At 46.2% G+C, this 26,192-nt stretch overlaps 1 protein-coding gene across 2 annotated transcripts in view; it reads right to left on the bottom strand.

The window, feature by feature from the left end:
* Grb2 (growth factor receptor bound protein 2) overlaps positions 1-26,192 on the bottom strand; it is a 68,793-nt gene that overhangs the window by 5,654 nt on the left and 36,947 nt on the right. For both annotated transcript variants that reach the window (XM_021176359.3, XM_029483666.2), the window contains 2 exons: positions 5,873-5,970; positions 146-268 (listed from right to left, as the gene is read on the bottom strand). In XM_021176359.3, the coding sequence (XP_021032018.1) occupies positions 146-268; positions 5,873-5,970 (221 nt within the window). The remainder of the gene's footprint in view (positions 1-145; positions 269-5,872; positions 5,971-26,192) is intronic.

Here is a 26,192-nt window from a genome sequence, read left to right as displayed (position 1 = left end):
AAAACCTCAGATCTGCTACAACCAGGCCTTAGAGCAAACACTAGGATTTCCACAGGAAAAGATATGTTAACATCTTCCCCACAGCCTTACAATCCAGTCAACGGCAGCAGCAGCTTCTCTGGCAAGGCCAGCAGGAAACACTTACTTGACGGACAGGGAGAAGTCCCCAGGAGCGCTCTCGCTCTCTCTGATCAGGAAGGCCCCGTCATGCCGCTGTTTGCTGAGCATTTCTTCTGCCTTGGCTCTGGGGATTTTGCCAAAAAACCACCTAAGGAAGGAAGGCAAGCTGGTCACCATCTGCTTCCCCACAAAGAGACGGGGATATACAACCTGGCATGTAAATGAATGCACTCCTGTAGTGAGTGCTTGTCAGAGACAGAGGGGAGCTCTTTACCTGCTGGTCTCCTGCCTAAGGCTCCCTGGGGCTCTTATCTGGCTCAGGGCCTTCCTGAGAGATGGAGCTTTCAAACAGCTTCGCTTACTCCACACTCTAGATCATAATTCAAGGCAGCAACACAGGCCACTCTTCAGTCCCCAAGGAGACCATTCCCAACATGCGGTCTGAAAGCCCGTTTCTGAGGCCTAAGCCCTCCTGCCTCTCACTCACTCATCAGGAGGGACCCAGGAAAGCCCTGACACCCACGATAAGGGCAGAGGGAAGACAGGCCTTTCAAAGTCATTCCATAACAGGAGTGCTGGGAAAGGGTGGAAAGGCTGGAAAGGCTGGGAAAGGCTGGGAAAGCCTACAACTTCGCAGATGAAGAAGGGTGGATTCTGCAAAAGCAAGAAGGGAAGCTTGCATTGCGAGGAATTAGCGTCTAGGTTGTGGCAGTGATGCACGCCTTTATCCCAGCACCCAGAAGGCAGACAAAGGTGATCTCCGGGGTTCGAGGTCAGCCTGGTCTACATAGTTTCAGGACAGCTAGAACTACACAGTGGGACTGTCTTGAAAAACCAAAGTCCTACCTTACCTTATGGTATCTGAAAAAAAAAGTAAAAAAAAAAAAAAAGATTTATTTATTTATTTTATGTATGGTACACTGAAGCTGAACAGATGTTGTGAGCCTTCATGTGGTTGTTTGGAATTGAATTATTTTAGGACCTCTGCCCACTCCAGTTGCCCCCACTCACTCCAGTCAACTCCACTTGCTCAGTCCTTGCTCCTGTTTATTATACATAAGTACACTGTAGCTGTCTTCAGACATGCCATTCCCATTATGGGTGGTTGTGAGCCACCAGGTGGTTGCTGGGATTTGAACTCAGGACCTTCAGAAGAGCAGTAAGTGCTCTTACCCACTGAGCCATCTTGCCAGCCCTCGTATCTGAAAAATTTAAACATGCAATGATAATCACAACAGTACCAGACTGTCTATTAGCGACAAAGTCTAATTTCATTACAGTTATTATGCACAGGTGCGGCCCACCAGCCTGGTTTTATGTGGTGCTGGGTGCTGAACCTCAGGCCTCGTGCATGCTCACCAAGAACATAACTTTCATAATCATATTTACAATTTTTTATTTCAAGCTAGAGGAACAGCTCAGCACTTACGAGTCCTGGCTCCCCCCCCCCACCCCGAGGACATGGGTTCAGTTCCCAGCACCCACATACCAGCTCACAACCACCTGCAAGTCCAGTTCCTGGAGAGAATGATGCCCAATTCTGGCCTCTGAAGGCCTGTGACAAAGAGACATGCACATAGGTAAAACACCTATATACATAAAATAATAACGTTTTCATGGTTATTTGTTACTATTGCCACCTAAAGCTAACTTTATAATCATCTTTTCATTTTCTAAAGCCACCGTGTATCCACGTGGGGGGCAGAAGACAACCCTGGGGGGTCATTCTGTTCTGACAGCCTTTTGTGAGTTCCAGGGATGAAATCCAGGTCACCTGGCTTGTGTGACAAGTGCCAGTAAGTAATGTAGCCCTACTGGGGTCTGTTAAGCTGTTCTGAGGCAGCCCTCGCCATCCTACAAGTCTGTGCACCAATATGGTTGCCTCGGAATCCCACACTCCTGCTTAGCTATCTGAGAGGTGAAAATGTAAGAGTAAGCCACCAAGGCTGGTGTTTGCTTTGAGTCAGGGTTTTATGTCTGGTCAATAACGGCCCACCAAGTACTGAGAATTATGGGCATTGCCACAGGCAGAGCTCCTGGCTAGCTTAATAAACAACTACCCTGCAAAGTATTTAAAAATAAAAATTCTGCCAGATTAAAACTAAGATTCAGGCAAAGACATGAAGCTGCAGGGCAGGGTGCCCAGAGACTGTGGGAGTCTAAACACAGCCAAGTCTAGGTTTCAAATCCTTCTCACTCTGCATCTCTGATGCCACACACACCATGGAGACTCTCCTTCCTGTTGCTACAGATGCTTAAGAATGAAGCCTACAGTGTCCAGGAAGCAGCCACACCAGGGAAATTCCCTACCAACAGACGGAATCACCTCAAAAGAGACCAGAGAAGCTTCGCTCACTGTATGGATGGTCCAGCAGCATCTAGCCATGGCCACAGGCTGATTCCCAGTGACAGCTCCCTCACCTCCACACTCACCAGGGAAGAGGCAAATGTTCTTAACACCCACCTTCCTCTCCCTTCCCCATCATCAATCACATGCTTTTATTTATTTATTTATAAGACTTATTTTATTTATTTCAGGTATATGAGTACACTGTAGCTGTCTTCAGACACACCAGAAGAGGGAATTGGATCCTATTACTGATGGTTGTGAGCCACCATATGGTTGCTGGGATTTGAACTCAGGACCTCTGGAAGAGCAGTCGGTGCTCTTACCTGCTGAGCCATTTCTCCAGCCCAGTACAAACTTTTTAAACAATTACTCTTGAGAATTTCATATAATGCTTTCTGACCATATTCACCCTCTTTTCTTAAAAGCTATAAAGCAGTGGGTTTAAATTAAAGTAGCCTAAATGTGCACTAAGGAAGAATAAAGAGAACCACTTTCCCTCACGCCCCTGCCTTTCCTCAGGAGTTGCTGGCTGCAGGCAGTGTGTGCATCTAGACCTTTCTTTATGAGCATCAACCCGACATTTGTGTGAGCCCAAGTGCTTTCTCATTCCCAACTTAAGAATCAACACAATTTTATTTTCAGCTTAAAGTTTTAATTTTAGATTTATACTTATAATTCTAGCACTGATTACTTTAACTTCAAGGCCTGTCTGGGTTATATAGTGAAGCCATACTTCAAAAACTAAAACAGAACAAAAACATTAGTTTGTAAACCATTTCACAGATCCTTGTCTGTGTGTCTGCTCCAGGCTCACTAAGTACACAGTCTCCAGTTTCCAGCAGTGGGATGAACAGCACATAGCATCCGGTCGCCGACACTCTTTCACAGGCTAGTTACAAACCTGATAAGCTTCTAAAGCCTGGTCTGCAGTGCTAGCGGCAGATGCCAAGTCCTTGTGCACACTGGCGAGTCCCTGAACACCGAGCTATCTCAGTGCATGATGGGTTTCTTTTAACGATGATAGTTAATGACTGCATGCCTACAGACAAATGTTCTGCTAATCTTTAAAAAAAAGACTGGATTGCTGTGCACTACCCTAAAAATAGCAAGCAAGGAAGCCAAGGGTAGATGTATTTTCCAATGCAGTATTTATAGGCATTACAGGCCCCTCCCACATGCACTTACTATGAAGCGTATGTGTCTGCTGGCTGGGCACACAGCTCCCTGCAGCCCTGCAGCCGCCGCCACCATAGCGGGTCTTCGTTGGACCCAAGTGTATCATTAGGGGGCTGGCAGTCTAGGGTAGAACTGCTCTCTTCCTCTCCAAACAAAGGGGGCAGGGGAGGGCTAACCTCTGGCACACTGCTCTGTGGTGCCACACTAAGCAACATGTACATTCTTAGACCATGTGGCAGTTCCATGGTGGGGACTGAGCCTGTGAAATCACAGAAACAATCAGAAAAGCGGCCTTCGCAGCAGTGTGACCTGGAGGAAGGCTCCCGAATGTTCAACTTCCTTCTGCAGAGTTCAGAGTGGGTGGGGATGGAGCCCACCGACCGTCCTTCAGCCAGCTTCAAACAGCCCAGTCTACACATGCGGAGCTTCCTCCTTAGCTACTTACCAAGAGCAGGAGGACCTGACCCCAGCCCCTCACCGAAGCCACTTAAGTGCTCTAGCACTGAGCTAACACACCCAGGCCCGAACCTCAAGTGAAGGATCATAGGTACATGTACCCCCAACCCAAAACTTTATGTCAAGGGGAAACGGTGAAGCCTGAGAGCAGTCAGGGAACCATGGCTCCCAGACTAAATGTACCCCATTTTTTAATGTTCCACAACTCAACTGTTCAATTTAAGGCTTCCCTTTTCTTTAATTTTTAAAAATTTATTATTCTATGTGCATACACATACTCACATGACATGTAACACTTACGGATGTCAGGGGACAACTTCTGAGATTCAGTTCCCTCTTTCTACCCTCGGTTGGGGAATTGTACTTCAGCTGTCAGGCCTGTCAGCCCCTAGGCTCTGACCCTGCATTTGTGGACTGCCAAGAAATGCAAGCATCTCTTGCACTGCCCTCCTCCTCTGCTCCAGGGCTGGGAATCTAGGGCCTCATGAATCTGAGGTGAGCCTTCTACCATGAAACCACATCCCTTTACAGTCTTTATTTATTTTTAAAAACTATTTTTTCTTAAGGTGCTAGGGTAGAATCCAGGGCTTTGCGCATGCTAGAGCACGCTCTGCCCTGATGGATCCCTCAGGCAAACTCTGTAGGGGATTTTGGGATAGTCCAGCGTCTTACTGACTTACTGTTCATATTCAGTTCATGGGATGAAGAGGGGGGGGGGTAAAGAAAGAAGGGAAGAAAAAGAAGAGAGCGGGTAAAGAGATGGCTAAGTGTTTAAGAACACTTAATGCTCTCTTAGAGGACCTGGGTTCAGTTCCCATCACCCACATTGGTGGCTCACAACCACCTATAACTTCATTTCCAGAGGAATGATGCTATCTTTTAATGTCTGTGGGATCAGGCACATAAAACACATGAAGACACATACACAATTTACTGTTTGTTTTGTTGTTTTCAAGACAGGGTTTGTTTGTGTATCTTTGGCTGCCACCAGAGCACTGAAATTAAAGGTGTGTGTCACCACTGCCTGACACTATCTATCTATCTATCTATCTATCTATCTATCTATCTATCTATCTATTTAGGTTTTTTGAGACAGGGTATCTCTGTGTAGCCCTGGCTGTCCTGGAACTCACTCTGTAGACCAGGCTGGCCTCGAACTCAGAAATCTGCCTGCCTCTGCCTCCCAAGTGCTGGGATTAAAGGTATGCGCCACCAACGCCCGGCTCACAATTTATTTATTTATTTATTTATTTATTTATTTATTTATTTTTTAAAAAGATTTATTTATTTATTATATGTAAGTACACTGTAGCTGTCTTCAGACACTCCAGAAGAGGGCGCCAGATCTCATTACGGATGGTTGTGAGCCACCATGTGGTTGCTGGGATTTGAACTCTGGACCTTTGGAAGAGCAGTAGGGTGCTCTTACCCACTGAGCCATCTCACCAGCCCACAATTTATTTTTTGAAAGAAGGCAGGACGTGTGTGCTGGTATTGATTTCTTCATTATTATTAATTTTGATTTCTTCATTAAGACTTTAAGCCTTTCTCACAAAACCAAACCAACCAAGGCATGCTGGAACAGTAGGGAGGTAGAGGCAGGTAGGTTTCTATGAGGCCAGCCTGGTCTACAGAGCAAGCTTAGAAGGAACAACAGCTACATAGTGAGACCCTCTCCTCTTCATCACCCCCCTAAAATTCCAAATTGAAATGGTTCTTGAGACAAGCAGGCAAGCTCTTTGCTTAGGGGAACCATAAAATCTGACTTACGGATGTGGTTTCATTTCTATGTAATTCTTGGGGATGAAGCCATCTTTCCCATTGAGTTCTGCCTTATACCAGTTCTGATCACATTCTTCATTCAAAACCTGAAAAATAGTAAGACAAAAAAAAAAAGATCAATCGTTTCTTCCTATTATAAGAGGAGTACTACTCCCCTATTGTACCGTCAGAGATAATTATGTTGTCTGGGCTTGTGGAAGGCTTATTTGAGAATCAGAATTCTTTTAATTTCAACAGCCAACATGCTAAACTGTGAAAGTTATAGAAAAAGAAACTCTAGAAAGGAAAGGTCAGACTTTTTTCTCAACACCTAGAATTAAACCCTCAATGGGAGGGCAGAAGGAAGGGCGTAACAGATCAGTGTTTTCTTAAGGCGGCTTCTCTAGCAGACAGAGAAGCTGGTGTCAAGAGAGCAGAGGGAGCCCAAGCCACGTGTAAATCCCCAACCCCAGGCCTCCAGCAGCTTCTCTAGGTCTCCCATCAAGCAGCTCCAAGCACTGCTGCTCACAAACGCATCCAGGGACCAATGTATAGGAACCTATTCTAATGAGCGGGTAAGCAAATCCTACAACCCCGTGTTCAGGTCAGGCTCCTGGAGGCGGACCAACCAGCAGAACTCAGGCCCAAGACTCCAAACAACAGAGGGCAGAGAGTGGAAGGCTAGCCTTTTTTTTTTTTTTAAAGACAGTCTTGTGCAGCCTAGGTTAAACTAGAACCTTGTGGCTGGTGGTGGTGGTGGTGGGGAACCTTGAATTTCTGATCCTACTCCTTCCATCTCCCAAGTGCTATGATCACAAGCTGTTTGGGTTGGCTTTGAGATTGAGGTTCACCTTGTAGAACAGGCTGGTTAAAACTCCCAATTCTCACCCTCCCAAATTCTAGGATTACAGGTGTGGACCGCCATGCTTGGTTTAAAGTTGGTATTAAGAAAGAAAATGGAGCTGGGTGGTGCCCCAGCACTCCAGACACAGAGTCAGAAGGATCTCTGTGAGTCTGAGGCCAGCCAGGGTACACAGAGAAACCCTGTCTTAATATATAGAGACGTGTGTGTGTGTGTGAGTGCGCACATGCGCTTCCATCGCCAATTCTAGAAATTAAGAGTAGAAGTGTCGGGTGTGGTGGCGCATGCCTTCCTTTAATCCCAGCACTCAGGAGGCAGACAGAGGCCGGCGGATTTCTGAGCCTGGTCAACAAAGTGAGTTCCAGGACAGCCAGGGCTATACAGAGAAACCCTGTCTTGAAAAACAACAACAACAAAAAACCCCAAACAAACAAACAAACAAAAGAGTAGAAGCAGTCAGTTTGCTGAAAGTTTTGAGGTCCCCAAAAGAAAGAATGAAGAGAAAACAGTGGTGCGCATTCACCTCCAAATGGGAGCAAAGGAAATGCTGACTGAGGCAGTGGTAATCAGTACAAACTACACCATGAAGTTGTAAAAGGAAGTTGGTAAGATTTTCTTTACAAAGTGACTTTTAAATGCTGACGATCAGTCAAGCTAGAAATCAGAAGCTTGAACCTGAACGTGACATTTTAAAGTGACATACAACATCCAAAGGGGCAACAAGCCGTCAGTGGCAGCGGCACTGCACCGTGCACCTCAAGAAGATGGCACGAGGAGGAGCCTCATCACGGTGCTGGTGCTGCCCTCGGGCCTTGCTGGCCATTTCAGTCACAGGACGTCACTGGCTTTCAGGCCCTGTGGTGGCACAGGCACTGCATCCCAGCACTCAGAAGGCAAAGGCTGATTTCTAGGAGTCTGAGACCAGCCAGAGCCACACAGTGAGACCCTTGTCCCCAAAAAACAAAACAAAGTTAACATGGCCAGTTTTGGAAATGCTAATAAACTAACAGTAAACACTCAACTCAAGAGAGCCTCTTATGCTAAATTCTCTCTCTGAAGGTCTAGGCCTATGAGTGAATTCTCACAGGCACAAGCTTTTGTTGTGCAAACCTCGTTCCTTGATTTAAAATTACTGGGTAAATAAAATTGGCTACAACCAATTACTGGATGGATTAGAGATAGATAGGTTTTGAGTTACCTGGTTTGGGAAGAGGAGAGAGAGACCAGGAGGAGGAGAAAGAAGAGGGGGAGGAGGAAGCCACCAGAGGAGATGGATCATAAGCCAGGGGAAGCAGCAAGCCCCTGGGGACACTGCTGGGGAGGTACCAGGCCAGCAGTTACAATAGTATCTCAGGGGTGACCCCCCTCCTCCAGTAATTGTCAGAGCCAAATACCCAGAGTCTGAGCCTCACTCATTTGTAGGCTGTCAGGGACAAGCTAAAGGTGGCCTCACACACCACAGTGTAGGAGTACCGCATTAATTACTACCGTTTTATTCCACAGGGGTTTATAGCCTTAGCTGGCCTTGAACTATGACCCTCAGGCTGGTCCTAAGGACAATCTTATGTCAGCCTCCTGTATACTGGAATTAGAGGGATAAGCTACCACACCAAATTTAAAACTTGTTCCCCCCCCCCTTAAACAAACAAACATTTACGAGCTGGTGAGATGGCTCAGTGCAAGCCTGATGAGGTGAAGCTCCAGAACCCGGGGTAAAGAGAACTCAATGGCTTCAATCCCAGCACTGGAGCAGACACAGGCAGATCTCTGGAAGTTAAAGATCAGCCTATAGAGTGAGTTCCAGAAAACCCAAACAAAAACAAAACAAAACTAAGAGAACCAAATACCTACAGCTGTTCTCCATACACACAACCACACCCACACACATACAATAATAGAAATTAAGAACAGGGGTGGGTCTGCGCATGGTGTGCTAGTGCACACCTTTAATCCCAGCATTTAGGAGGCAGAGGCAGGTAAATCTCTGAATTTGAGGCCAGCCTAATAATCTACACTAAAGCCCCGGACAGCCAGAGCTACACAGAGAAACCCTGTGAAAAAAGAAAAGAGGGGGACTAGGGACTGGACACTGGACTAGGCTCCTGACCACAACACCGATCTATGAAGCTGAGTTCTCTGAAGCCCACCACGAGAGGCACTACTTTCTTTTCTTTCTTCTTTTTATTTAAAAAAAAAAATCAAGAAAAGTAAAGGAAAAAAAAGTTGCTTAAGGCAAGTACTATTGTCAACCAAAAATAAGGGCTTGTCTGGTAATGACAAAGCAGTAAGCAAGCTTGGGCAATGGAGCAAACCCACTCACTCTGGAGTTGAGGAAAGCCAATAAGCAGGCTGACAAGGCACTGACTGTGACCTTTGTACATTATTAAAGAGTAAGGGATTCACTTAGCAAAGGCCAGTTTGACTGCACCAGAGCCTTGTTAAAAACAAAAACCAAAGCAGGGCGTGGTGGCTCACGCCTTTAATCCCAGGACTCGGGAGGCAGAGGCAGGCGGATTTCTGAGTTCGAGGCCAGCCTGGTCTACAAAGTGAGTTCCAGGACAGCCAGGGCTACACAGAGAAACCCTGTCTCGAAAAAACAAAAAACAAAACAAAAAAAAAAACCAAAAAACAAGAAGACACCCACAGTATGCCAAGAGTCCCCAAAGCTGCGTGTTCTTACTGCCAACTATCAAGATAGAGAAGCCACTTCCCCTAAAAAGTATCCTCCTGCTAAAGCATGAGATACCAAGGCAACTCCCAGATCTGGAGATGGTTTCCAGCCATGGTTTCCCATCTACAGCACTGAACTGTCACTGGTACATTACACCTCTGTCGCCCAGACAGCAGGGAGTACGATGCCTGGCACCAAGCATGACTACAGTTCTGGAGACACCAAACAATCTGGGTCCTGCTCTGTATCTGTACATTAGAATGCAGGGACAGCTGGCTCTGTGGGAAGAGAACAGGAGAAGTCACTGGGAGACTGAGGTCAGGACTTCCTACTTTATGCATCGAACAGCTTTTACAGGGAAGCTGGACATCAAAATAATATTAACCCAAAAAGTAACTTTCACAAGAATCTGTAACTCCGCCGGGCGTGGTGGCGCACACCTTTAATCCCAGCACTTGGGAGGCAGAGGCAGGCGAATTTCTGAGTTCGAGGCCAGCCTGGTCTACAGAGTGAGTTCCAAGACAGCCAGGGCTACACAGAAAAACCCTGTCTCGAAAAACCAGAGTCTGTAACTCCAGTTCTAAGAGTCAATGCTGTCTTCTAGAGTCTGCTGTAACCAGGTATGAATGTGGAACACAGACACACATGCAGGCAAAACACACATAAACAAATGAATGAACAAATGGGGGGAGGGGCCGAGAGCACTCATCTTTTTTGATATGTGGGTGTCAAGTTAAGTGGCAGTAGAAGATGTTGGGGTCAGGTCTCATCTTCTAGAGCCGGAGTTACAGGGAGTTGTGAACAGACCAATATGAGTGCAGTGGGTCAAACTGACTGACACACACACACACACACACACACGCATGCTCTCTCTCTCTCTCTCTCTCTCTCTCTCTCTCTCTCTCTCTCTCTCTCTCTCTCTCTCTTTCTCTTTCTCTCCTGCCGAGCCACCATTTCTCTAGCCCCACAAATTAACTTTTGGTTGCTCGTTTCTTGAGAAAGGGACTCTTCTATATAGCCTGGTTGCCTGGAACTCATCCACAGACGAAGCTGGTCTCAAAAAGAGGCCCTCCTACAATGCCCAGCTCCAAGTTAAATTTTATCCAAAAAATTAAATACACCAGCAAAAGGCTATAAAGTGAACATGAGTTTCAAGTATCATGTGTGTGTGTGTGTGAGTGAGAGAGAGAGAGAGAGAGAGACAGACAGACAGAGACAGAGAGACATAGAGAAAGCGCGTGAGACAGGCGCCCTGAACGCTCACAGCCCTTATAGACCACGTCTGCAGCTTGGTCTGAGCTCCGAGACTGAGAACTGTCTCTCCTACCCTTTCTTTCCCTGCAGAAGGCACTTAGGGGATGGCTCATCTATCTTCTCAGAAGCCCACACACTCAGCTCCACTCTATTCCAGGGAGTCTCTCTAGCAAGTACTCACAGCTGCATTTGTCTAGCCTCTGTACTGCTTAGACTTATGACTCAACACACACACACACACACACACACACACACACACACACACGCTCAACAGAAGCCAACTGATCAAGAGATGAGATTGTAAAAGGAGGAAGAGCCAGTTTTAGTGAAGGACTTGTCCCACTCCCCAGAGCCCCTTCCAGAGACTCCTTGGCTATGTTAGCTCAAATCAAGAAGACACTTAAGAAAAGGGTGAGACTATTTGGAGCGCATATGGTAGAGACACCAAGGTGGGACTGGCGTGTTTCCTCTACTGGTGCTGAACTGGGTATGTTGTTTGTAGAAATTCAGTTATGACATAAATTCTGCTCTGTGTATTACATCCTAATCAAAGTTACAAGTGGGCCAGTAAGATGGCTCAGTGGGCAAAGACACCGGAAGCCAAGCCTTCTAACCTAAGTTCTATCCTCAGGACCCACGTGGTAGAAAGAAAGCGCTGACCATCAAGAGTTGTCCTCTGACTTTCACATACACACTGTGGTACTCAGATGTATGCACACACACACACACACACACACACACACACACAGTGAAAATTTCAACAACCTCTGTTGGTGAAACATAACAATATCACCATAATGGCACTGTGTGTACCAAGTAACATTTTTGAAGCTCTTTTTGTTTTTGTTTTTGTTCTGAGGCAAGGTTTCTCTGTATAACCCTGGCTGCCCTGGAACTCTGTAGAGCAGGCTGGCCTCACTCACAGATCTGCCTGCCTCTGCCTCCTGAGTACTGGAATTAAAGGAGACAGAGGCAGGCAGATCTATGAGTTCGAGGCCAGCCTGGCCTACAGAGTGAGTTGCAGGACAGCCAGGGCCACACAGAAAATCCCTGTCTCAAAAAAAAAAAAAAAAAAAAATCAAACCAACCAACCAACCAAACAAATAAACCACCATTTAAACTTTTAATCTATAAAAACTAAAAGTAACAGCTACAGCTAATCCTTGAAGAAATTTAACAACAGAAGTTCAATCTAGGTATTGACAAAGCAACCAATTAAGCAACCCCAACAGAAGAATACTTAGTACCGTGACGTCTAGAGATACTTACTGTATGCTCACCCACACATGCGCTCACAGTCACAGACGTGCGGAGACGAGGGGGACATTAGCATCTTCCCTTACCAACTGTCCTCTCACTCCTCTTAGATAGGGGTCTCACTGTAACGGAAGTGGACCATCTTAGCTAGGCTGGCTGTTGGGACCAGCAAGACCCTGATCTTACTGTTGCATTGACCAGTGCTGGGGTTCTAGGCACACATAGCAATAGCAATGCCTAACCTTTTATGCGTGTGCTGGAGGATTTGAACTCTGGCTCTTGGGCTTGCTGAGCCGTCTCCCCAGCCTCACCTAGCATACACTGGCAACAGAACTCAAACACTCTTTGTAAAGGTGCTTTTTTTTTTTTTTAAACCTTGCAAACTCTATTGGCCCCTCTCAAAAGTAAAAATCTTGAGAGCTATTAAAAATTAGTTGCTTTCATGGCTGGAGGGATGGCTCATTGGTTATGAACACCGATCTTCTAGAGGTCCTGAGTTCAATTCCCAGCAACCACAGGTGGCTCACAACCATCTGTAATGGGGATCCAATACTCTCTTCTGGTGTGTCTGAAGACAGCGACAGTGCACTCACATGCAGGAAATAAATAAATAAAACCTTAAAAAAAAAAAAAGCGTTGCTTTCAGTTGCTGCACACGTTACACAGGAACGACAGAGCTCACCAAGCTCCCGACAGCAGGGCACTGACTCAGCCTTGGGCCACCCTGAGTAAGGGCCTTGCAGTCACCACATCCATCTGCTGCAGGTTTGCTCAGCAGAAGTATCTTGGCCACACTGCCTGTTACCCTGTGTGCCAAACCATGAAAAACACCCACACTGCACATAAGTCATTATGAACCTTTTCTATTTTGTTCTTTCTTCCTCTACCCCCAGCCCTCAAGACAGAGTCTTGCTATGCACCATAAAAAAGCTTTGCACTCAAGATCCTGTTGTTGTCTGTGTCCTAGTGCTAGGATTACAGTTTCAAGTCTATTATTCACAACACTCTGATCACTTTGGAGCATCAAGTGATAAGGAACTTAGAAAAACTGGCTAAGAAAGGTTCCTGGCTCCACGGAAGCTTCTGTCTGCTTCCTACACATGCAAAGGTCGACACCTCCAGTCTGCCTTGCAGGGACTCTTAGGACAGCTGCTACAAGTCCACAGCTGTGAGAAGATGGCCGATCAGTTGTGCCAGCCCTTTCATGAAATTAAGTAAAACAAACAAAAAATTGATAAAATTATATTGATAGTTTTTCTCCCAAACTATGTTGTTTTATTAAACAATTTTCAGTAACCTATTCACTAAAATAGGTTAATGATGCAACGCTACCCAATAAAGAAAGAAGGGCGCCCAGGAAGGTGGTATAACACCCCCCCCCAAACTCCTACTGTTAAAATAATTTTTGGTGTTTCCCTCACAACAGTCAAGTTCCTAAAGCAGCCCACTTAGCTGGGTTCAGTCCAGCAAGGCCCACCAATATTCAGGCATCGAGGGGCAAGACTGAACTGGCCCCACAGGCTCATGTATTCATGGTTGGTCAGCAGGGAGTGGCAGCACTTGAGAAGGATGAGGAGGTGTGGCCTTGTAGGAGGAAATGTGTTTCTGGGGTGGGCTTTGAGGTTTCAAAGGCTCAAGCCAGACCCAGTGTTGCTCGGTTTCTGCTTTCTTTCTGCTGCGTCTGGATCAGGTCGGATGTTGACCTCTCAGCTCCTCCAGCATCATGTCTCCCTGTCACCTTGCTTCCCACCATGATGATAATGAACCAAACCTCTGAACTGTAAGCCAGACCCAATTAGAAGCTTTCTTTTATAAGAGTTGCTGTGGTCACAGTGTCTCTTCACAGCAGTGGAACACTGACCAAGCCTCCCATTTTACCCACTAACTCTCCAAATGAGCCCTTAGTTCAGGCAAACCAGTCAACTCAGCAATCTGTAAGCAAACAGCACCTCCATTCTGTCTTGTGCTGTGGCTTCCTTGTTCTTATCCAGTTAGTTCTTGCCAGATGCATTTCAGAGCTCATAAAACATTAGCTAGCCTTCTCTCCCAGCTTTAGTTTCACAGTATTTAGTTAAGGATTAGTTAGTAACAACACAAAAGTTTAGAATGTACCACTACTCTGTAATGTGTATTGGCTCAACACCCAATGCTCAACTGGGTTTCTCTCAGAGTGGCATATGGTGTATGCTGAGGTAATGACTTGTATATGTGGGCTTTGCTCTGAGTGGTGCCCATAGCTCAAAAGAGCAGAGGCACCCATGGATTCCCAGAAGATCAGCACATACTCTTCACTAGTTGACAAGAAACAAGAATCACTTTTCTGGGAGCAGGCGTGGGTAGGTGGAGGATTTTGAGACAGAGTCTTACTATGTGGCCCAGGTTGGCCCTAAACTCCAGCACTTTTCTTGCCTCATTCTCTCAGGCGCAGGGCCCCAGGGCCACATAAACCACCATGACCAGCAGAACCGCTTACATCCTAGAAAGAAGACAGATCCCCTAAAGTGTTCCAAAGACAGGTAATCAGCCTGCTTGCCATTCTCAAAAGGTCACCAAGTACCTCAAAGTGGGAAGACACAGAATCACGTCAGCCTGCTCGTGTGCACTGTCTCGGAGACAGGAAGGCTTCAGGATGGATGTGTGAGTGCAGAAGGGACAAGTGACCACGACATGGATAAAGGAGGCAGTGTCTGATTAGGGCAGAGGAAGTGTGTTGGTGTCTAGAGTTCTAACGCCACTCCCTTCTTGGGGGCTTCCTGGGCAGTGAAGATGCCATCTTCTATGGGCATGTGTAAGCTGTGACTAGCTTTTGCAGTTTTTCCTTTTTCACTGTTAAGAGGGCCGTACACAGGCTGGCCTGACACTGCGCTACATCCCCCACCTACACCCTGTATTTTATAGCTACCATTCTCCCAGAAACAGTCTCCATTAACAGTCTGAAAGACTTGGGAGCTATAGTTTTCCACTGAATTGTGACAAGATTGATGCAGAGATAAACGCACTTCGGATGCCCAAAAGTCATCACATTAGAAGCTCAGGACCACATAGGCATCTTCAAAATATAAGGGCCCCTTAAGTAGTTCAAAAACAGCCAGTGATAATCCGAGCATTCAGGAGGCCGAAAAAGGTGGATCACTGAGTTCAAGGCCAGCCTGGTCTACAGAATGAGTTTCAGGACAGCCAGGGCTACATAGAGGAAACCCGTCTCTAAAACAAGCAAGCAAACAAAACAATAACAACAACAAAAGAAGTTCAAAGATGTCAGAGTTGAACAATTAAGAGCCACTACCATTACTAGAAGATCATGAGGCAAGTGGGCAGCAGGCCCTGTCGGGAGTCCACTATCACCCAGAGAAGTGATGAAGTGATTACTGACATCAAGACAGGCGGGATGCAGGAGCTGGGGTTTGAGTATGTGCTCTCCATTTCACCTCGCTACAGACTGGAGAGAGAAAAGTGGTAGTGGTGTGTGTGTGTGTGTGTTTTGGGTTAGGAGACTAACATTACACTTTCTTGCTGTCTCTGAGCTGTCCTGCACTGTTTTTTTTTTTTGTTTGTTTTTTCAAGACAGGGTCTCTCTGTGTAGCCCTGGCTGTCCTGGAGCTCACTTTGTAGACCAGGCTTTGAGTCCTTGAACTCAAATCCGCCTGCTTCTGCCTCCCGAGAGCTGGGATTAAAGGCGTGCGCCACTTGGGGACGTTGACTTCATATTAAGAAATATAAAAAGGCCTGAGGCTTTTCCTCTCCCTTGTGAGTACCTTTTGTGTTGCATCAGGCCAGCCCTGGGCCTCTCTTTAACAGCGGGTGAGCTCAGAAGCCCTGTGGCCCTCCCGTTTGAGTTTTAGGATATCATTAAAATAAGCCTCCTAACAAAAAAACAAAAAACAAAATAAAAACAAAACAAAAACCACCACCACCAAATCACAGTGTATTACAGAGTATTTCTTTTTTTTTTTTTTTGGTTTTTCGAGACAGGGTTTCTCTGTGTAGCCCCGGCTGTCCTGGAGCTCACTCTGTAGACCAGGCTGGCCTCGAACTCAGAAATCCGCCTGCCTCTGCCTCCCGAGTGCTGGGATTAAAGGCGTGCGCCACCACGCCCGGCTTACAGAGTATTTCTTTCTTCAAGAAACTAGTACTCAAAATATAAACTGTTATCTCCCTCAACTCCTCCTGTTGTCACTTAGGAAAGCTGCTCATGATATTTTGACAAAATAGGACAATTGTTCACTTTCTGTGATTTTAGTCTACACAGACAAATCTGCAGCCAGTGAAGCCCAAATGCTCAAACACCACAGAACAGACTTTTACAAAGCCTTTCCACTTAAAGTAACTGCCTTTGGTGGTGTGGGGTTTTGTTTGTTTTTGTTTTTACCTGAAAGGCCTGTTACTGGGTAGATTGCTTTCACAATGTTCCAACTTCAACTGCAGCAGTGGGGGAAAGGGGAGCAAGGCACAAAGGAGACAGCGACACAGAGAATTATCTAGGAGCTTCAAGAGGACAAAGTGGACACTGGGAACCCCTGGGAGCTGGGGCCACAGAGCTCAGTCACAGACTGGCTGCCTGGAGTGCTCCAGACACTCTGTCCAATCTTGCCACAGCTTGTACTAGACAGGCTCTGCACAACCCACTGTCACACCAGACTGAGGGGACTAACAGAAGGGACACCCTCCCAGGGTTCTAGACTCACATGCTGCCAGGTGTCCCAGGTAGGGTGCTACAGTCATGGTTGCCATAGCCTCACCAAGAAAGCCCATCCCAAAGGTCAACTAAACCGCATCTGTTCCTCTGCCCAGTCCACCCAAAGCCAGTGAGCAGAGCAGAGGCTGTGTGCAAACTCCCAGCTGTCAAGCAAGGGGAAGGACAGACCTCTTGGCCAAAGTTAGCAGTAAAGATTCCTTAATGAAGGGCTGGTGAGATGGCTCAGTGGGTAAGAGCACCCGACTGCTCTTCCGAAGGTCCAGAGCCGGGCATGGTGGTCCACGCCTTTAATCCCAGCACTCGGGAGGCAGAGGCAGGCCTGGTCTACAGAGTGAGTTCAGGACAGCCAGGACTACACAGAGAAACCCTGTCTTGAAAAAAACAAAAAAGAAAAAAGAAACTGCTATATAGCCAGACATGGTTGCACTTTTTTTTGGGGTAACAATCCCAGTACTTGAGAGGCAGTAGAGTAAGTGGATCTCTATGAGCTATAAGCCAGGAAGAACTACATAGTAAGCTGTCAAAAAAAAAAAATTAGAAACCAGCTGTGTACTGGTGACATACACCTTTCATTACCAGCAGTTAGGAGGCAGGGGCAGGCAGCTATCTAAACCCAAGGCCAGCCTGGTCTACATAGTGAGTTCTAGGACAGCCAGGGCTACATAGTGAAACACAGTATCAAAAGAACAAACAAACATAATAAATAAAAATTAAAAATATGTGTAGATTTAAAAAAAAAAACAAAAAAAACCCTCTCTATTTCTACAAATAAGCAAATGGCATCCTCTTTTGGGCCCTGGGTCTGTATGAACCACCAATGGCTCCCCGTGTTGTCAGTGTCAGTGTCTCCATCTCCTGACGGTTATAGTCCCGTCCATCTGTGGGCTGGAAATTCTACCCCATTTCCCTGCCCACAGCCCCCACCCCGTAAGGTCCCTAGAGTAACCCTGCCTCCACCTGGCAGTAGTAGACCATGGTATCTTCTAGAAGGCAGTGAGGTACAATTGTAAAAGTGATGTTTGCTATGGGGCAGGGCAGTATTCGACTTCTAGAGGAAAACTATAAAGACGATTTAAGAGGTCCTCAACTCTTGAGACAGGGGTCTTTCTCTGTTCCCTAGGCTGGCCTTGAACTCCAGACTCAAGCCATCCTCAGGCCTCATTCTCCTGAGCAGAGTTGGGACTTCTCAAGCAGTTCCCATATCCAACCATGTTGGGGGGGGGGGGCGGGGGGAGGGGAGACACTGTAGCTAAGCATGGCAGCTCCCTGGGTGGTGAGATAGGAACACTAAGGCCAGGAGTTCAAGGCCAGTCTGGGAACCAGGTGAGTGAGACTCCTTCCTCTCCGGCTCCCTTGCTGTTTCCTGCTGGGAACTGAGCCCAGGACCTGCCACAAGGCAAGAAGCACTGTATCCTTGGGGTATTTTTCCAGCCCCAACACCTTGTTTTGTCTTACAAGAACAAACAAACAAACAAACCTAAAAATCAAGTTGGTAAGTGGTTGAGGGTACAAAGACTTGGAAAGTGTAACCCGGCCGGCTATTAAGGGACTGCTACAACTACATTAGCCATCTCCTCTGAACTATACTTTAGCTAACATTTAATTGTCTAACACACTGAAAAGGTTTGTTTAGGAAACTACAATGGCAATGAGGAAGAAGAAAAGCCAATCCTAGCTCTCAGAAGTACTCGTGAATGTGAAAAATAAAAGAATAAACAATGAGATAAAGGAATTACTGAGTCTGAGCTGAACATGAATTCAGATTAATGACACCAAATCAGCCACATGCAGGAACAAACTGAAGTAGCCAAAAACAGAGCAAGACAAGGGCAGAGCGGCTCAGGCCCAGTGAGCGAGGAGTCCAGGAGGCTGCGCAGCCTCCCATCTAACTCGCACCTTCATGCTGGGCTGGGCACCAACCATAAGATTAGTTTTTGTTGCTACTTTATAACTAAATTTTTGCTACTGATATAAGAAATAATGTAACTGCCTGGCAGTAGTGGCTAATCCCAGCACTTGGGAGGCAGAGGCAGGCGGATTTCTGGGTTCGAGGCCAGCCTGGTCTACAGAGTGAGTTCCAGGACAGCCAGGGCTACACAGAGAAGCCAAAGAAGAAAAGAAAGGAAATAATGTAACTATCTGTGTTTTCTGATGGTCTTGGACCACCCTGAAAGAGTTGCTTGGCATCTCTCCAATAGGGTCACCACCCCCAGGTTAAGAGCTGCTGCTCTGGTACACAGCTGTCTGACCACACTCTGTGTGCTGCTCTCAGCCAGGTTACACACAGCCCTGCTGTGATAGAGCCACTCAGGGTTTGCATGCCTTTGGACAGCTGGCTGTGACTGCATCAAGCAGCCAACAGCTCTTACAAATAAATGATCAACTGGTAATGTCACTCCATTGCAGAGGCTCCTGCCTAACAGACAGGCTGTCCGTCTTGCACCCACCACAAGGGCACCATCGCCTGCAGGCCAGGCTGGATGAAGGAGCTCACTTTAGATTTGTCTCCACCATTCAGACAACTAAGAGTCCTGTGACGACACAGACAAACAGGGAAATAGATCAAGTCAGTAGCGTGGCAAGTGCTGTAGGAGCAGTGAGCTCGGTGAGCGTGTGTGCTGTAGGAGCAGTGAGCTTGGTGAGGGTGTGTGCTGTAGGAGCAGTGAGCTCGGTGAGCGAGCGTGTGTGCTGTAGGAGCAGTGAGCTCGGTGAGCGAGCGTGTGTGCTGTAGGAGCAGTGAGCTCGGTGAGCGAGCGTGTGTGCTGTAGGAGCAGTGAGCTCGGTGAGCGTGTGTGCTGTAGGAGCAGTGAGCTTGGTGAGGGTGTGTGCTGTAGGAGCAGTGAGCTCGGTGAGCGAGCGTGTGTGCTGTAGGAGCAGTGAGCTCGGTGAGCGAGCGTGTGTGCTGTAGGAGCAGTGAGCTTGGTGAGCGAGCGTGTGTGCTGTCAGGCCTCAGGCCTGGTTTGATATCCAGACCCGTGGTGGAAGGAAAGGAACATTTCTGCGAGCTGCCCTCTGACCTGGACATGAGTATCACTGCATGTGAGTGGACATACGTGGCTCATAACTGCCTGTAACTAAAAGTGTCCCAGGGGATCTGCAGCTCTTTTATGGTTCTGAGGGCATCAGCCACGCATATGGTATACAGACATACATGCAGGCAAAATATCTATACACAAAAAATAAACAAATAAAAAAAAAAGATAATCACAACTTCAGAGGCCAGAGAGAGCTGTAAGTAAGTCCTCCCCTTGCAAGCCCTAAGCTCGGGTGCTACCCCTGACACGCACAAAAGTGGACGAGGACTGACTCCTGCCCATATCACCTCCCAAGTAATAACTGGTAAAAGAACACCTTCAATATGAGGAAGCAGGGTGTGGTGGAGAACTTCAGACCTAATCACACACAAAGATGGGAGTCAAAGAAATCTCTCCAGGACAGATGCTGTGAGGATGATTTGTCTAGTTAGGTCTGACAACGAGGACAGAGAATTTAAGTCAGAGCAAAGAGAAAGATACCAACAGAGGGAGAGGGCTGGAGAGATGGCTCCGTGGTTGAGAACACTGCTCTTCTAGAGGCCCTGAGTTCAATTCGCAGCAACCACATGGCGGTTCACAACCATCTGTAATGGGATCTCTGATGCTGTCTTCTGGTGTGTCTGAAGACAGCAACAGTGTACTCACATACATAAAATAAATCTTTTAAAAAACAACAAAACAAAACAAAACACCCAAAAAACAAGAGAAGAGTCCCTGGAAGAAGGGACATTTAGCAGAGTGGCACCAAGCTGCATCCCTGGCCCTGCACAGCCTAGGGTCTGAAATGGTAAATCTAAGTGAGCAGGCAGTGAGGAGACAGACAGGGAACTGGACCACAGTGCGCAGGCTTTAAAGGGCAGAGCGAAGACTCAGTATTTATGATGCCCCTGGCTGGCATCCGGCCACAGACCTGAGAGGGCCAAGGGTACTAGGAAGCCCAGGTTAGTAAGTAAGCTCTCACGGCAGCCAACCAGGCCAGGTGAGAAATCTCAGGTGAGGCAGCTGAGTGAAGAGCACTGGCTATTTGGTCTTCAGTTCTCAGCACCCACATCGTGGTTTACAATCCTGTGTCTACAACCTCCAGACTAAGGGCATCTGACACCTTCTGAACTTGAATGTAGTGGGCACATATGCATATACATATAGACAAAACACAAACATAAACAAATCCTAAAGTTTTTTAATAATTCTATGTGTTTTAAAGTCTCCACAGCTAACATTAAAAACACATATGCAGTGTTTAAAGAATCTAAATTTGCTTTTCTCCCCAACAACCCCTACACACCCACCCCATGATGGGGCCTGTGCCCAGGGCCTTGACCACAGCAGACAACTGCTCTGCTGCTGAGCTGGATGCGCAGCACTCTCCTCGCTTTACTCACTCACTGCCCACACACCAACTAACCCAATCCTACTTTACCTTCTGTCTGGAGTAAGGCTGTGACCCAGTGTGTTTTACTGGGATTGGTTCACAGGAGCTTGGGTGCCTGTCAGGGCCCACAGCAATGACCAGAATACGGCTCCATTCTTAGCAACCATTCACATAAAGTCTCAGGGCAGGGAAGCCCATATAAACCCTTTCCACCACACACATACTCCCCTCCTCCTCTATTTATTTACTTTATGTGTCTGAGGGCTTTGCCTGCACGGATGTATGTGCGTATGTATGTATGCATGCATACATGTATATTCACAGTGTATGTACGCATGTATGTATGCATGCATGCATGTATATTCACAGTGTATGTATGTATGTATGTATGCATGCATACATGTATATTCACAGTGCCTAAGAAGGTCAAATAAGGGCAACAGAGCCTCTGGACCTGGAGTTACAAACAAATATGAGTGCTTGGAACCAAACCCAGGACCCCTGCAAAAACAAGGGTTCTTAACCATCAAGCCATCTCTCCAGCCTTTTGACATTGCTTTAAAGAAAAAAAAAAAGATGCAGCATGCTTTGAAACGCCTTTAAAATATATCTCTGAATGCTCCACTTTAACTAATATACCCTAATTCACGTTGTGTCTTGTCACATATTTGCTCTGTTTCCAAAAAAACGGATACCCAAGGTTTGCAAGACCATGAGCACATACCCTTTTCATGAGGAAAACAGGCATGAAAATTCAGACTGTGACAACCCTTCTTCTGAGTGTCTCCGGAGGAACTGTAGACAAACATAAGTCCTGCAGGGCAAGTTAAATTACACCTCCTTTTACTGCTGAAGTAGAGGCAGCCCTGCTAATTACCACATTTAGGGCCTCCTGCAGGCAGCTGCAGGGCCAGAAGGCTTGGAAGGAACAAAGTTCCTGACAGGCTGGGGGCAGGCCAGTGGAGAACACCACACTGTACTTGGCACGTCCCAGATACAAGAAGCCTGTCTGCTCTGTCGTCTCTCTCTGAGCACCCCCACACTGGGAAGTATAGAAAACTGCACTTTGGGTGCAGAGAAATTGTCACAACCCACAGAGAAGACAAGGATCCAAAACACTAATAACAGGAGGTGTTAATGCAAATAGTGGGTGGCAAACCCTCAATTCAGGGCCACAAGAACAACAGCCTGATCTCATGTCTACCTCAGAGGGAACTGTGTGTGCTATTCCATGCGCTGGGTGGGCTGTGGTGCTCAACAGAACAGCCACAAGGCCTTAAGAGCAAAGGGTGACCAGCACCAGTAACTTCTGCTTGACTGAAATGACAAAGTAGTCTCCCAAATTACAAGGATCAGACAGAGTGTGAGCAGCTAAGATGTGACTACTGTGTCCAGCTGCTTACAACAGAACTACACTCAGCCTCTGTAATCCTTCCTCCACACAGAAAAGGGTTCAGTGCCATGAATGTCTATTTTTAGGAGACTTCATTCAGTTTTCATCATTAAGTTTATAGCCTACAGCACCAGGGGGAAAAGAGTTGATCTGGTTTGTAAAATTGTGCTTCCATGGCCTTCTGTGCTTTAAGATTTCCAATGGCCATTTTTTTTCCTGGCCTTATATTCTCAAACTATTGCCGTTTTCAGGTATGGAGTAGAATGTATTGGGATGTTAAATTTAACTTGTATTCACCTGAAGCAATTGTCTGCTAACCTAGGTCTAGTCCTGGAAGTTTCCAGCCTCTGTACAATCTAATCTAGGCCTAGAATGTTTCAGCCTCTGAGACTTGTGTAACTCACTCTTCCTAGCTCTCTCTGAACTCTGGGTGGATGATTCTACTCAGCTGTTCTGGCTCAAACTCCTCTCCAAGTTGACTGATTCAATCTGGTGTCTGTCTGTCTGTCCCTCCTGAACTGCATTGCTTGGATCCCTCTGTCTTCACATGTGTTTAGCTGCTTCTCTTCAAGCTGTCTCTAAAACTCTCTGTAAAACTGCCTCTTCCTTCTTTCTCTCTACGAGGCTCTTGCTTAAGTAGCCTCCTCTTCCTCTCTCTTCTCGTGAAAGTTGGGCATATCGTATTCTGTCAAATCTTTCTTTAATCTGTCACTTTGCCACTCAATTTTTTTTTTTTTTTTTTTTTTTTTTGGTTTTTTGAGACAGGGTTTCTCTTGTGTAGCCCTGGCTGTCCTGGAACTCACTTTGTAGACCAGGCTGGCCTCGAACTCAGAAATCCGCCTGCCTCTGCCTCCCAAGTGCTGGGATTAAAGGCATGCGCCACCACGGCCCGGCTTTGCCACTCAATTAAGACATCACTTTCAAACATGAGTCTTCCCTCTACAAACTAACTTTACCTTCATTGTTTGAGATTAAAATCGTCAATTTCCAGCAAGCACATGATAGCTCACAACCATTTGTAACGGGATCCAAGGTCCTCTTCTGATATGTCTGAAGACAGTATACTCACATATAAATAAAATAAATCTGAAAAAGAGAAGGAAGGAAGGAAGGAAGGAAGGAAGGAAGGAAGGAAGGAAGGAAGGGAGGAAGGAAGGAAGGGAGGAAGGAAGGGAGAGAGAGAGGGAGAGCGAGAAAAAGAGAAAGAGAAAGAGTATGTGCTACTGGCTGAGCCACACCATAACTAGAAACAGTTTGGTGTGATCAAATATTCTGCAACATAGTTGAAGCAAGAGGATCGCCACCACACGTTCAAGGCCAACGGGAGCTACCTAAAGACACTATCTCAGTACCAACACACACACACACACACACTTCACGCCTACATGAACTGCTGCTTCAGGGTGAGGACAAATGCTTACACATAGTTTTTGTTTTATGTTTTATTTACAATTGAGAAAATGGCTCCAACAGCTTAAATACATGTTTTCAACAGATAGTCAATACTCACCTCCAAACCGTGGAAATAGAGGTGTTTTTGTTGTTTGGGTTTTTTGTTGTTATTGTTGTTTGGTTTGGTTTTTTTTTTTTTTTTTTTTTTTGGCTTTTAAATTTTGTTTTGCTTTGTTTCAGAAAGACATGTTTCTCTATGTATCCCTGGCTGTCCTTGAACTCAAGAGATCCACCGCCTCTGTCTCTGGGTGCTGGGATTAAAGGTGTGTGCCATCACTGCCCAGTGGGAATCAGTTTTTATATATGTTTGGAACAATCTTGGTAATTTTAAGCTCATCACTACACACAGTTCTCACCACCTATACAGTAGTTCACAACTAGCTACAACTCTAGTTCCAGGTCAGAAATCCTCTTCTGGCCTCCTGGGCACTCCATGTGGTGCACAGACAGACACACAGGTGAAATACCCATATGCATAGTAAGTACATTTCAAGGGCTAAAGACATGGTTCCGAGGTTAAAAGCTCTTTTTGTCCTTGTTGAGAACCAGGTCAAATCCCAGCACCCACGGGTAGTTACAATTACCCATGGCTCCAGTTCCTGGAGAACCAACACTACCATTCATATTTGTTATATTTATCATATATATGTATATATGATACATATATACACACACATACATATATACATATATACACACATACATATATATACACACATACATATATATATATATACACACACACATATACATATATATACATATATATAAATCTAGAAAAATTTAAAGATCCTTCACAAAAATCTAAACAACAACAACAACAATACTATAAAGAAACAGTAAGTATGTACTGGAGGCTGTTCTGTGGCCTCCACACTCTGCTTTAAGCTCCAGCGTGAACATATACCCATGAAAGGACTGTGTGGCCTGGCACAGTACACCTGCAGAGTGAGTGAGTGAGTGGCAGGAAGGCTCTGGGCTGAGGTAGGAACTTACATAACCAGGCCATGCCCCATCCTAAGCCTTGCTAACAGGCTTCATTTAAAGGAGGAAGAAGGGGCTGGAAACAGTTCTGGTTCCTAGCACCAACATGTGGCTCAGCACTGCCTATAACTGCAGTCTTGGGACCCACACCCTCTTCTGATTTCCTTGGGCACAAGGCATGGCATGTATATATGCAGGCAACTGCCTACACACATAAAAGTAAACATTAAAAAAAGAGAGAGAGGGCTGGTGAGATGGCTCAGTGGGTAAGAGCACCCGACTGCTCTTCCAAAGGATCAGAGTTCAAATCCCAGCAACCACATGGTGGCTCACAACCATCCGCAACGAGATCTGGTGCCCTCTTATGGAATGTCTGAAGACAGCTACAGTGTACTTACATATAATAATAAATAAATAAATCTTTAAAAGAGAGAGAGAGAGAGAGAGAGAGAGAGAGAGAGAGAGAGAGAGAGAGAGAGAGAGAGAGAGAGAAAACAGACTAAGCTGCTAAGGGCCAGGATCAAAGAATGGCTGTGCCGTGCAAAGAGGGAGCAATGAGGCGAACAAGTGGGCCAGAGAACTTGACTTTGTTGGGTTTTCTTTTCTCTTTCTTTTTTCTTTTTTGAGTCAGTCACTCTGTAGTCCAGACTCAGAACTCAGAACAAGCCTCTTGCGTCAGGCTCCAGAAGGTAGGATTACAGTTGTAAGATGTCCATCTAGTTCCAACACGCTACTAAACATCACGTGAGTCCTGCCAGTTTGTTACCAGCTGCCTGGTTATCAGGAGGAACTGCTTCCCATGCAGGTCTAGGCTCACAGAACATGGACTATGCTTCGTGAATTTACGCATGAACTGTCTGTTTACAATGAAGGACTGTGCTAAGCATCTTGGATGCTGGTACAGAGGAACCATTCTGGAGCTCAGAGCTAAGAACAAACGAATCCAAGCCTGCCATAAACCAAGCCATCTACCTACAAGGATGATCCCAGTCAGGGACTGGTGAGATGACTCACTGGTAAAGAAAGGCATTTGCTGCCGAGCCTGAGGACCTGAGTTCAAACTCTGGAACCAACACGAAGGAAGGTCAGAGAGCCCTAAAGCTTTCTGACTGCCACACATATTCACAAACACCCCAAAGCAAGGAAATAGAGCAAATCAACAACTACAATGCAGCGGCCAACACTCACTTCCAGCTTATTGTATGGTATTTTTCATCTTATTTTCACAGACAATAAGGAGAGCACCTATAAGTTTGTTTGTTTGTTTTTTATATTTACTTCTGAGTATGAGTGTTTTGTCTGCATGGATGTATATATGTCCACTGCAAGGATGCCTGGGACCCACAAAAATTA

Source organism: Mus caroli, unplaced genomic scaffold (genome assembly GCF_978045245.1).
Source record: "Mus caroli unplaced genomic scaffold, Mus_caroli_1 scaffold_13, whole genome shotgun sequence".
In the NCBI taxonomy this organism is placed as follows: domain Eukaryota; kingdom Metazoa; phylum Chordata; class Mammalia; order Rodentia; family Muridae; genus Mus; species Mus caroli.
The sequence above is the reverse complement of the archived record's forward strand: the minus strand, read 5'-3'. Positions and strand labels throughout refer to the sequence as shown.